Here is an 11,224-nt window from a genome sequence, read left to right on the forward strand (position 1 = left end):
GGTGTTGCCAACTTCAGCTGCCGGCCTGCCCTTCAGCAAGAGGAGCTGCCCGGGGTTCTCCAGGAGGCGCGGCCTCCATGCGCCCTCTGCTGAGCACAAGGAGGAGTTAGTTCCCTTCTGCACACTCAAGAGGCAGGCTGAGTCCTGTAGTCAGCTGGCAGGGGACCATGTTCCCTCCTCCCAAATATGGCTAGGGCCAGGGTGCTGGCTGCAGACCACCACAGCTGTGACGCTCCCAGCCCAGCCTACATCCACCAACCTGCACAAGGGTTGGCTTGGTTGCAGCCCTGATTTCTCAGAGCTTCCCTCCTTGGAATCTTGCCCATCTCCCCCAAAGGCATGCTGGTCTCAAGCTCAGCCCACCGAGGACCTGGACCATGGGCCAGATGGACAATGCCAAGAGGCCCAACAGCAGCTGGCATCCATTCACAGCATTGCCATGTGGACAGGGGGTAGAATTGGGAATCCACAGAAAGTCAGGGAGAGGATCCAGGCTCCAGGGCCAAGTGGAGGGCAGGCTATAAGTTGGGCCCTGAAAGATGGGTATTCTGAACAGCCCAGGGTGAGAAAAGGGCTGTCAAGGCTGGGGTCAATGAGGGCAACAGCACAACAGAGCAGGCATCTGGGCATGCCGACTGTGGGCAACTTTGGACCTGGGCTTGCCACTGAGTGGGGCTCAATGATTGGAGGCAGATGGCCCCAGGACAGCTTCCTAGGAAATAAGGACAACACCTCACATTTGGGTTAACTGCCTCGGGAATGACTTTGGGCCCAGTGAACCAGGCAGTTAGTCACAGGCCCTGTATCAGATGAGAAAGCAAGCATGGAGAAAGGACAATCTGTATTTTATTTGTATCGGCCTTTGCGGTGTATACAGACACCCAGGAGCCCCTTCTCCCAGCCTGGGGAAGGGATGGTGGATTCTGGAGGAAGGAGACATCAGTGAGGACACAGAGTTCAAAAGAAGGCCCTGCTCCCCTCAGCCAGGGGCATCTGTGTGGGCTGGAACTTGTACTGTCTGCACACTTCCTCCCCACCAGGCCACAGAATCCACATGGGTCCTCCTTCTCGACACCAGATCACTCTTTCGTCTCCCCATGGGCTTGCTATGAGCAGGAGACGCAACTTCTTCTCCAGCTTCTTTTCCTGCTCTTCCCATCCCTTAAGTTCTGTTCCTGGGGATAGAGACGCCAATACCCACAACCTCTCTCCTAAGCCTCCTCATAACCCAGGGTGCACAGCACACACTCCTGACAACTGGTTAAGGCCAACGACCTTCGAGCTCACAGCTGGCTGTGCCTGAGGGCAGGGCAGTAGGCATGAGTGCTTATATGTTGAGGGCAGGACTGCCCTATGACAGGGTGTGGGGAGCCACGGGGCTCTGGGGTATGTCTGAGTGGGGACAAAAAGGTTCAGGAAGCCAAAGGCATGGGCTTATTTGTCATAGAAGTCCACGTGGGCTCCAGACTTGAACTCGTCCTTTTGCAGCAAGCTCAGCAGTTTCTGGGCTGACACCCTGCAATCCACCAGCTCTCCCTTTGCCTTCAGCTCCTGCAGTCCTTTTCGCATGTCTGGGTCCATGGAGGTCTCCCGGGCCAACTGCTGCATGTCTGTGTCTAAAGGACCTAGAGGATGAAAAGCAGATGATGAGTGAACATGGCCGAGGCAGGGACAGAAGGTTTTAGGTCCCCGTTGTATGTTGGGGGTGGGGCTGAGTCAGGTCTGGCCAGAGGAAACACATCATCTTGGCTGAAATGTGTGGTCAGGGTTGCTGAAGGCTCCAATTTGTCACTATTGAGTTCTGGGCTGAAATTCAAAAGCTCATGAACACGGACTCTCCAGACTACCATGTCTAAACCCAAGCTCCTCATCTGTTCAACCAGTACTACCTCCTGACATCCCCATTCCTATTAGTCAAGTATTCTTTTTCCAGAGTCAAAACCTCCATCACCTCCTCCTTCCACGCCCCATAGCCACATAGCCAAGCAGGCACCAGGTAGGACCCTTCAGCATCTACACATCCCAACCATCAGGCCCTTTTTACAACCTTGCTTCTCTCCCTGCCTCAGCTCCTTCTGTAGCCCACTACTAAACTCATTCTACTCAAACATCACTGGGGGCCAGGCGCAGTGGCTCATGCCTGTAATCTCAGCACTTTAAGAGGCTGAGGCGGGAGGAACACTTGAGGTCAGGAGTTTGAGACCGGCCTGGCCAACATGGCGAAACTCCGTCTCTACTAAAAATACAAAAATTAGCCAGGCATGGTGGCACATGCCTGGCTAATTTTTGTATTTTTAAGAAATGAAGGCTTTAAGAGGCTGAGGCATGAGAATCGCCTGAGCCTGGGAGGCGGAGGTTGCTGTGAGATCACAACACTGGACTCTAGCCTGATGACAGAGCAAGACTGTCTCAAAAAAACAAACAAACAAAAACATCACTGGAATCACACCATTCCTCTGCTCAAAACCCCTCAACAGCTTCCCAACAGCCTGGCCCAGTACTCAAGGCACCCCTGTCTGCTCTCCTCTGGGCACACCACCTACCCTACAGGCAAACAGGATGATCTGCCACTCTCACAATGAGCCTTCACATCTTCATTTCCTTTTATCAGGAATGCCTTCCACCTGCTAATAACCAAGGTCAATGTACAGTTCAGCTACCTCCAATAAAGCCATCCCTAGTCTCCCCCGCTGAAGGGAATTGTTCCCTTCTTGAACTGTTGTAAGCATTCCTATGTTCTGTTCTTCACATAGGAATCACTCATGCACCCCAGAATTTGCAGTTAATGGTCCTCAGGGGCAGAAAATCAGAGAATTCCAGGGTTGGAAGAAGAATCTCTCCCCTGGTCCTTGACTGTTTTCCAATGACCTGTGCATCCCTGCCGAGAGGGGACTTGCTGCCTTTCCAAACAGCCCATCCTATCTCTGAGCACCTATTAGAACATTCTTCCCGAGACCAAAATGAAAACCTTGGTTCAGGCCCTGGGGACCTCCTGAAAAATCTCAGCTCCCTCATAATGCCCAGGGCAGCCTCCTGAGACCAAACGCAGCCATGTGGCCTCTGTTCCTGGCTGTAGCTTACATTTGGTCACTACTGTTTGTACGAGTCCTTGGGCTAGGCTCAGAGTGGATGATGAGTTGAATGTCGGTTGCAAGAATAACTGCGCATGTGTGTTGGGGGTGGGGGTGGTTGGTGTGGTAGGGGCTGGGGTACTGGAGAACAAGAGGAAGAACTTGGACGCAAGGTGGGATTCAGCCCTGCCACATCTGTGCTTTGTGCAGGCCATTCCACCTGTCTGCCCTGAGATCCTGGTCCTATTCCCCAGGGGCACAGACTACTGGATCTCTGCCCAAGTTGCTCAGGCATTCCAGGGCTGCTCTGTTACCACCTTCTGATTGCAGCAACCTCAAGCCTAGAAGAGAATCCTCACTATTAAGAAAGGAGTGCTGTGGCATAAAAAACCAGACCTGGTGTCACAAAACTCCCTGTCCTTTGGTGTTCATGAGACCAAGGGCTCTACCGTATTTATCCCAGTATCCCCCATAGTGTTCCAGCACAGTTCAGCTGGGGATAGTCAGCGCTCAACAATGTCTGTTGGCTCTCCATGCAGCTAGCATGTCCTGCAGCCTGCGTTAGTGCAGTGCTTTGCTAGGTGCTATGCATAGTGCAAAGGCTTTCCTGTCAAGGGAGGGAAGGAGGCAAGCAAACATGCAGACAATATGGTGTGGTCAGTCCTATTTAACAATGAGGCAATATGTCACAGGTCCGGGTCATTTTCACATACAGTATCTCATTCAGTCTTCCAAAGTGCCCTGTGAGGCAGGAAGGATCTTCCCCATTTCACATGAGGAAGGCCTGAAACTCGAAATCCAGTCTTCTCCCAAACTCCATCTAATACCTTAGACTTTCCTGCCTCAAACCTCCAGTCCAGGCAACTCATCCCTCTCTGCCAGTAGCCCAGCCCCTGCCAGCTCTTACTTCCTTGGGTCCATATTTTCCCTAAGGGGTGATGGGTCATGATTCAGGGACAAAATACTCTGTGGGTTGTTTCCTGGAGGGAGCGGACTAGGCTGCTTGCCCAGCCCGCAGAGGGGGACCAGTGGGTCCTGGAGGACAGGGATGGCAGGACTTCCCACCTACCTGGGGCATAGTTCAGCACCCTCACATTAGGTTCCTCCAGCGCTAGGACCTGGAACAGCATATCACGAGCAGCCTTTCCTGCACAGTACAGCGCCCAGCCTTTGAAGGGCTGCAGGGCACAGAGGGACGAGATGTTAACCACGGTTCTGTTGAGGCCAGGACTGGCCGGGAAGGCCTTCAAGACGCTGGAAGTCAGGCAGAGCATGGAGGTCAAGTTCAGCGCCCAGTAGTTGTTCACTTGAGTGGAGTCACTCAGGTCTGTGAAGCCTTTGGACACATCCCCAAGAGAGCCTGAAAAACCAGAGCTTAAGGGTAACTCAGTGCAGGAAGGGCTTTCTTCTCCCCCAGCCCTCACCGAGTTCCTCCGGATATCCTCTTCCCATGCAGGCCTAGTGGAAGAAGTTGCCTAGCGCTTCAGAAGAGGCTTCTCTCTACCCCAGCTCTGCGGAGAGACACACCTGGGGAACCCAGCCATCCCAAGCTGCAGAATGAGAAGGCACCTGCCTTGCCCTGGGGCTGAGGGACAGTCCTAGGGGTCCTTTGGAAAAGCAGGGAGTTTACTAGTTTGGAGACTCCAAGCCCTGTCTCAGGCCTCCACCAGAGGGCGCAGAGCAAGGGGATCGGGAAAGTTCCACAGGCGCTTTGGAAAACCCGGCTGGCCAATTTTCCAGGAAGTGGAGCAGACTGTTGCCCCGACGGCACCGGGTCTCCCTGTACATCTCGCCTTCATTTGCTACTCAAACTGGAACAACTAGGGCTTTAGATTTCCAGGCTTCCTATCCGAATCCCTAGGAGTCGCTCTTAAATGCGCCAGCGGTGGAGGAAGTGGACACTCACATGGGAGTCCGCTCCAGCCCTGGTGTCTTACCGGCGTTGTTGATCAGCAGCAGACGCTGCAGCCCCTCGGGCCTGGGGAGCTCGCGCAGGGTGCTGAGCAGCTGCTGCAAGCCAGCCTCTGCGCCTAGGTCGGCGGGCACCCGCACCACGCGCAGGCCAGACCGCTCGGCGCCCAGCTCGGCCTCCAGCTGCCGCAGTGCCTCGTCGTTGCGGGCGTTAAGGACCAGCACGGAGCCGCGCGATAGCAGCGAGACCAGGAGCGGGGCCAGCGCCCGGCCGAAGCCGCGGGAGGCCCCGGTCAGCACGCACACAGCACGCCCCAGGCCGCCCTCCATGCTACGGTCCTCCGCCGGCGGCGCTGGGCCCCGAGACCAGGTGGGAGGCGGGGCGGGCCGTGGAGGGGGTGGGACCGCGACGGGTGTGGGCGGGGCCGCCCTGCCGGGGAGGGGCCGGAACCTCAGGCTTCGGGCCGCGAGGGCCCGGGGGTGGTGGTTTTCCCTGGATCTGGTTCCCTTGACTGCTGGTAGCGGAAGTCAAGTTGTGGGCGGGAGCCCAGTACGTGTTGAGGGTCTAAATAGAAAGGGCCGGCAGGCGCGGCCCACACGGAAAGCCCTAGCCAGGTTCCTAGCGCTGCATTGCTCTTTGCCCGCACGCCCAACCCCCGGCTGGGACGCATGCTCGGAATTTCCTCCCAGTTCCAGCCCTAACTTCTTTGCACAACTGACCTCTTCCAGGGCAGGCCCCGAACCCGGTACTGGGCGTCCTCCTGGTCGTGGCCAGTGAAAGCCCTGAATGAAGCTCATGCCCATTTAGGGACTGAGGTCTCTGCTGGGCTTGGGAGCTCACCGCTGTCTGGATGACAGGAGATTGCTCTGGGAGAACCACAGTGGTTCCAAGTGATAATAAAACCTTTCCGTTTTACTAGACTCTGAGCAGCTCCTTGCTGTCACCAGTACCCTCTGCCTCTTTGGGATTTCTGATTTCTGTTCCTAAAAGTGTATTCCTCAGGATTCTGCCCCTGCTTATGCTACAGTCTCCCTGGTAGCGATTCCGTCCATTCTCAGCTTCGAGTTTATGCAGTCGTCTGTCTGTACCTCCAGGTAGGTGCTTCAGAAAATTCACATTTTTTTTTTCTAGGAGAGAGGGAATGTGAGACAAGTTGGCATGCAGCTACATGTACTAAAAATGAATCTCTTCATGGTTTCCTTTATGGCCGAATGGTATTCCATTATGTATATACATATGTTCAAATATTGTGTATCAGTTTTTTAAAAATGGATCTCTTTATAGAGTTTTGCAAGGGCAGTAAGTAACCTCTGATAACAGCTCAATTCCCCACAGGGCTGATCCCTCCCCTGGGGCTAAACAGCAAAGTTACCTTGCCACTATTATTGCCAATTCCAAGAAAGAAACAACTTGGAAGAAGCTTTTTTTTTTTGGGTCTCGCTCTGTGTCCCAAACTGGAGTGCGGTGGTGCAATCAGAGTTTACTGCAGCCTTGAGCTCTTGCGCTCGAGCAATCCTTCCACCTCAGGCTCCTGAGCAGCTAGGACTACAGGTGCACCACCACGCTTGGCTAATTGTTTTTAAGCTTTTGGTATTTCAATGCTGATAGGACCCTGTATACGTGTATACCATTTGAAGTTGCCCTGCTTTTCACTTAGCTATTCACACTGAAAGATAAAGATCTTATTGGCCCAACAGCCTACTCTTTAAAGAATTTTAATAGCTTCTCCCTGCTCTCCAGGCCTTAGAAGACAGGTTGATGAAAGCACGATCCCATCCATCCATTCATGTGACATTTATTAAATTTCTACCATCTGTCAGACTTTGAAGAAAAGGAGGGAACAATGAAGGGATGGTAAAGCATGAGACTTAGCCTCTTCTGAACCTAGCTGCTTCTAGGAGGAACCACTTAGGAACAGCCCCTAAGGAGAGTGTGGTTTTCCTGGACTAGGAGAGGGTCTGGAAAATTCTTTTCTGAGAAAGACGATTATCTGCTTTAGCTATTTTTCGTATTTTTTGTAGAGATGGATCTTGCTATGTTGCCCAGTCTGGCCTTGAAATCCTGATTTAAAGCAGTTTTACTATCTTGACCTCCCAAAGTGCAGAGATTATAGGTGTAAGCCACTGCACCCGGCCAACAGTAACTTTTTTTAAAAAAAGGCACAAAAATGCCTGAAAGGTAAGATGTAAAAATTGTGTTAAAAGCATAAGCCTGATAAAGGACATGGGTAGGGGAATGGGTGAAATTTGAATATGGTCTGTAGGTTAGTTATTGACATTGAATCATTTCCTGATTTTAACTAATGAACTATTGTTATTTCGGAGAATGTTCTTGTTTTTGGAAATACACACAAGTATTTAGTAAAGGGGCATCACATCTGCAACTTACTTTCAAATGTTTCTGAAAAAAATTAGAATGAGTAAGGCAATGGTAAAATGTTAACATTTAGGAAATCTGCATTAAAAATATTCAGGAATTCTTTGTACTATTCTTGAAACTTTGTAAAAGTCTGAAATTATTTCTAACTAACAAAGTTTTTACAATGAGCCATACTTGGCTCATGCCTATAATCCCAGCACTTTGGGAGGCTGAGGGAGGAGGATCACCTGAAGTTAGGAGTTTGAGACCAGCCTGGCCAACATGGTGAAAGCCATCTCTACTAAAAATATAAAAATTAGCCGAGTGTGGTGGTGCATGCCTGTAGTCCCACCTACTCAGGAGGCTGAGGCAGGAGAATCACTTGAAGCCAGGAGGCAGAAGTTGCAGTGAGCTGATCTCACACTACTGTACTCTAGCCTGGGTGGCAGAGCAAAACTCCATCTCAAAAAAAAAGAACCGTACTTACAAGTCAAAAATAAAATTTTTAAAAAAGTGAGCAAAGGATGTGAATAGACATTTATCCAAAGAAATTACACAAATGGCCAATAAGCACATAGAAAGATGTTCAACATAATTTGCCATCAGGGAAATACAAATTAAAATTACAATGAGATACCACTTCACCTCCATTAAGATGGCTAAAATAAAACAGAAAGATTACAAATATTGGCAGGTGATATGATTTGGCTGTGTCCCCATCCAAATCTCGTCTTGAATTATAGTTTCCACAATTCCCACGTGTCATGGGAGGGACCCAGTAGGAGGTTAATTGAATCATGGAGGCAGGTCTTTCACATGCTGTTATTGTGATAGTGAATAAGTCTCATGAGATCCGATGGTTTTATAAATGAGAGTTCCCCTGCACAAGCTCTCTCTTGCCTGCCACCATGTAAGACATGCCTTTCACCTTTCACCTGCCACTATGATTATGAGGCCTACCCAGACATGTGGAACTGTGAATCCATTAATCCTCTTTTTCTTTATAAGTTACCCAGTCTTGGGTATGTCTTTATCAGCAGTGGAAAAATGGACTAATACAGTAAGTTGGTACTGAGAGTGGGGTGCTTCTGTAAAGATACCTGAAAATGTGGAAGTAACTTTGGAACTGGGTAACAGGCAGAGGTTGGAACAGTTTGGAGGGCTCAGAAGATAAGAAAATGTGGGAAAGTTTGGAACTTCCTAGAGACTTGTTGGATAGCTTTGACCAAAATGTTGATAGTGATACAGACAATAAGGTCCAGGAAGAGGTGGTCTCAGATGGAGATAAGGAACTTGGGAACTGGAGTAAAGGTCACTCTTGCTATGCAAAGAGACTGGCAGCATTTTGCTTCTGCCCTAGAGATCTGTGGAACTTCAAACATGAGAAAGATGATGTAGGGTATCTGGCAGAAGAAAATTGTAAGCAGTGAAGGATTAGAGAGGAAGCAATGCGTAAAAATTTGGAAAATTTGCAGCCTGATGATGCAATAGAAAAGAAAACTTCATTTTCTAGGGAGAAATTCAAGCTCACTGCAGAAATTTGCATAAGTAACAAGGAACCAAGTAAGTAACAGGAAGCCAAGACAATGAGGAAGGTGTCTCCAGGGCATGTCAGAGACCTTCACAGCATTCCCTCCCATCACAGGCCCAGAGACCTAGAAGGGAAAAATTGTTTCAAGGACTGGGCCCAGAACCCCTTGTTGTGTGCAGCCTAGGAACTTGATGCCCTCCGTCCCAGCTGCTGCAGTCATGGCTGAAAGAGGCCAAGGCACAGCTCATGCTGTGGCTTCAGAGGGTGAAAGCCCCAAGCCTTGGCAGCTTCCACATGGTGTTGAGCTTGCTGATGTGGAGAAGTCAATAATTGAGGTTTGGGAACCTCCCCCATTTCAGAAGATGTATGGAAATACTTGGATGTCCAGGCAGAAGTTTGCTGCAGGGCAGGGCCCTCATGGAGAATGTCTGCTAGGTCAGTACATAAAGGAAATGTGGGTTTGAAGCCCAGACACAGAGTCCCCACTGGGGCACTACCTAGTGGAGCTGTGAGAAAAGTGTCATGATCCTCCAGACATCGGAATGGTAGATCGAAGAACAGCTTGCACCATAATCCTGGAAAAGCCACAGACACTCAATGCCAGCCCATGAAAGCAGCCAGGAGGGAGGCTGTACCCTGCAAAGCCACAGGGGTGGGGCTGCCCAAGGCCATGGGAGCCCACCTCTTGCATCAGCATGACCTGGATGTGAGATATGGATTCAAAGGAAAAAATTTTGGAACTTTAAGGTTTAATGACTTCCCTATTGGATTTTGGACTTGCAAGGAGCCTGTGGCCCCTTTGCTTTGGCCAATTTCTCCCATTCGGAATAGCTATATTTACCCAATGCCTGTATCCCCATTTTATCTAGGAAGTAACTAACTTGCTTTTCATGTTACAGGCTCAGAGGCAGAACGGACTTGCCTTGTCTCAGATGAGACTTTGGACTTTGGACTTTTGAGTTAATACTGAAATGAGTTAAGACTTTGAGTGACTGCTAGGAAGGCATGACTGGTTTTGAAATGTGAGAACATGAGATTTGGAGGGGCCAGGTGTGAAATGATATGGTTTGGCTGTGTCCCCACCCATATCTAATCTTGAATTCTGTCTCCCACAATACCCACATGTTGTGGGAGGGACCCCGTGAGAGGTAATTGAATCATGGGGGCAGTCTTTCCTGTGTTCTTCTTATGGTAGTGAATAAGTCTCACAAGATCTGATGGCTTTATAAATGGGAGTTTCCCTGCGCAATCTCTCTTGCCTGCCACCAAGTAAGACATGTCTTTTGGCCAGGCATGGTGGCTCATGCCTGTAATCCCAGCACTTTGGGAGGCCAAGGCAGGCAGATCACTTGAGGTCAGGAGTTTGAGACCAGCCTGGCCAACATGGTGAAACCCTGTGTCTACTAAAAATACAAAAATTAGCTGGGCATGGTGGTGCATGCCTGTAAATCCCAGCTACTTGGGAGGCTGAGGCCAGAGAATTGCTTGAACCCAGGAGGTGGGGGTTGCAGTGAGCCAAGATTGTGCCACTGCACTCCAGCTTGGGTGACAGAGTGAGACTCCATCTCAAAAACAAACAAACAAAAAACGGCATGCCTTTTGCCTCCTAAGTAACAGGGATTACATGGGATTACAGGTGTGTGCCACCATACCCAGCTAATTTTTATATTTTTAGTAGAGACAGGGTCTCACCCTGTTGGCCAGGCTGGTCTCAAACTCCTGACCTCAAGTGATCTGCCGCCTTGGCCTCCTAAAGTGCTGGCATTACAGGCATGAGCCACTGCACCCGGTCTGGAGGCCAGAATTCTGAAATCAAGATATCAGCAGGGTTATACTCCCTCCAAGGTTTCCAGGGGGAGAATTCTTCCTCTTCTAGCTCCTGGTGGCTCCAGGCATTGCTGCCAGCAGTCCTCAATGTTCCTTGGCTTATAGCTGTGTAACTCCAAACTTTGCTGCTAACTTTACATGGCCTTCTTCTCTGTATGTCACTTGTCATTGAATTTAGGACCTGTCCTGAATCCAGGATTATCTCATCTCAAGAAACTAAATTTAATTATAGTTACAAATAAGGTCATATTTTTTCCAAATATGATCGTATTCACAGGTTTCAAGTAGACATATCTTTTGAGGTTGAGGAGGGGGGATATACAACTCAACCCATTAGGATATACGATAGAGAAGCAGGGCTTTCTCATTAAGAAATTTCCTGGCCGGGCGCCGTGGCTCACGCTTGTAATCCCAGCACTTTGGGAGGCCGAGGCGGGTGGATCATGAGGTCAAGAGATCGAGACCATCCTGGTCAACATGGTGAAACCCTGTCTCTACTAAAAATACAAAAATTAGCTGGGCATG

At 50.0% G+C, this 11,224-nt stretch overlaps 1 protein-coding gene and 1 long non-coding RNA gene across 3 annotated transcripts in view; one reads left to right on the forward strand and one right to left on the reverse strand.

Moving 5' to 3' along the window:
- Positions 1-827: 827 nt before the first annotated feature.
- On the reverse strand, positions 828-5,632 carry SPR (sepiapterin reductase). 2 transcript variants are annotated; one of them, XM_032291748.1, is made up of 4 exons: positions 5,009-5,632; positions 4,141-4,431; positions 3,292-3,412; positions 1,538-1,625 (listed from the first exon to the last, which is right to left on the reverse strand). In XM_032291748.1, the coding sequence occupies exons 1-3, from the start codon at positions 5,310-5,312 to the stop codon at positions 3,315-3,317; spliced, it is 693 nt and encodes a 230-aa protein (XP_032147639.1). In that variant the 5' UTR covers positions 5,313-5,632; the 3' UTR covers positions 1,538-1,625; positions 3,292-3,314. The 2 variants fall into 2 exon arrangements, with proteins under 2 accessions (XP_032147637.1, XP_032147639.1); XM_032291746.1 differs by lacking the exon at positions 3,292-3,412 and having other exon boundaries at positions 828-1,625.
- A 224-nt stretch (positions 5,633-5,856) lies between these two features.
- The window catches only part of LOC116560435, a 14,448-nt gene continuing 9,080 nt past the window's right edge, over positions 5,857-11,224 (forward strand). The window contains exon 1 of the long non-coding RNA XR_004272970.1: positions 5,857-6,077. This is a non-coding gene — a long non-coding RNA (uncharacterized LOC116560435). The remainder of the gene's footprint in view (positions 6,078-11,224) is intronic.

The sequence above is a fragment of the Sapajus apella genome, unplaced genomic scaffold (genome assembly GCF_009761245.1).
Source record: "Sapajus apella isolate SASKATOON/1434 unplaced genomic scaffold, GSC_monkey_1.0 scaffold26, whole genome shotgun sequence".
NCBI classification, from domain to species: domain Eukaryota; kingdom Metazoa; phylum Chordata; class Mammalia; order Primates; family Cebidae; genus Sapajus; species Sapajus apella.

What these genes read in the sequence shown, in the direction of transcription:
- SPR (XM_032291746.1), bottom strand. Translation starts at nt 5,312, where the DNA reads ATGGAGGGCGGCCTGGGGCGTGCTGTGTGCGTGCTGACCGGGGCCTCC. An exon ending in GCTGCTGATCAACAACGCCG is followed by an intron (nt 4,432 to 5,008) that starts GTAAGACACCAG and finishes CTGGTTTTTCAG; the next exon opens with GCTCTCTTGGGGATGTGTCC. An exon ending in GGTGCTGAACTATGCCCCAG is followed by an intron (nt 1,626 to 4,140) that starts GTAGGTGGGAAG and finishes TTCATCCTCTAG; the next exon opens with GTCCTTTAGACACAGACATG.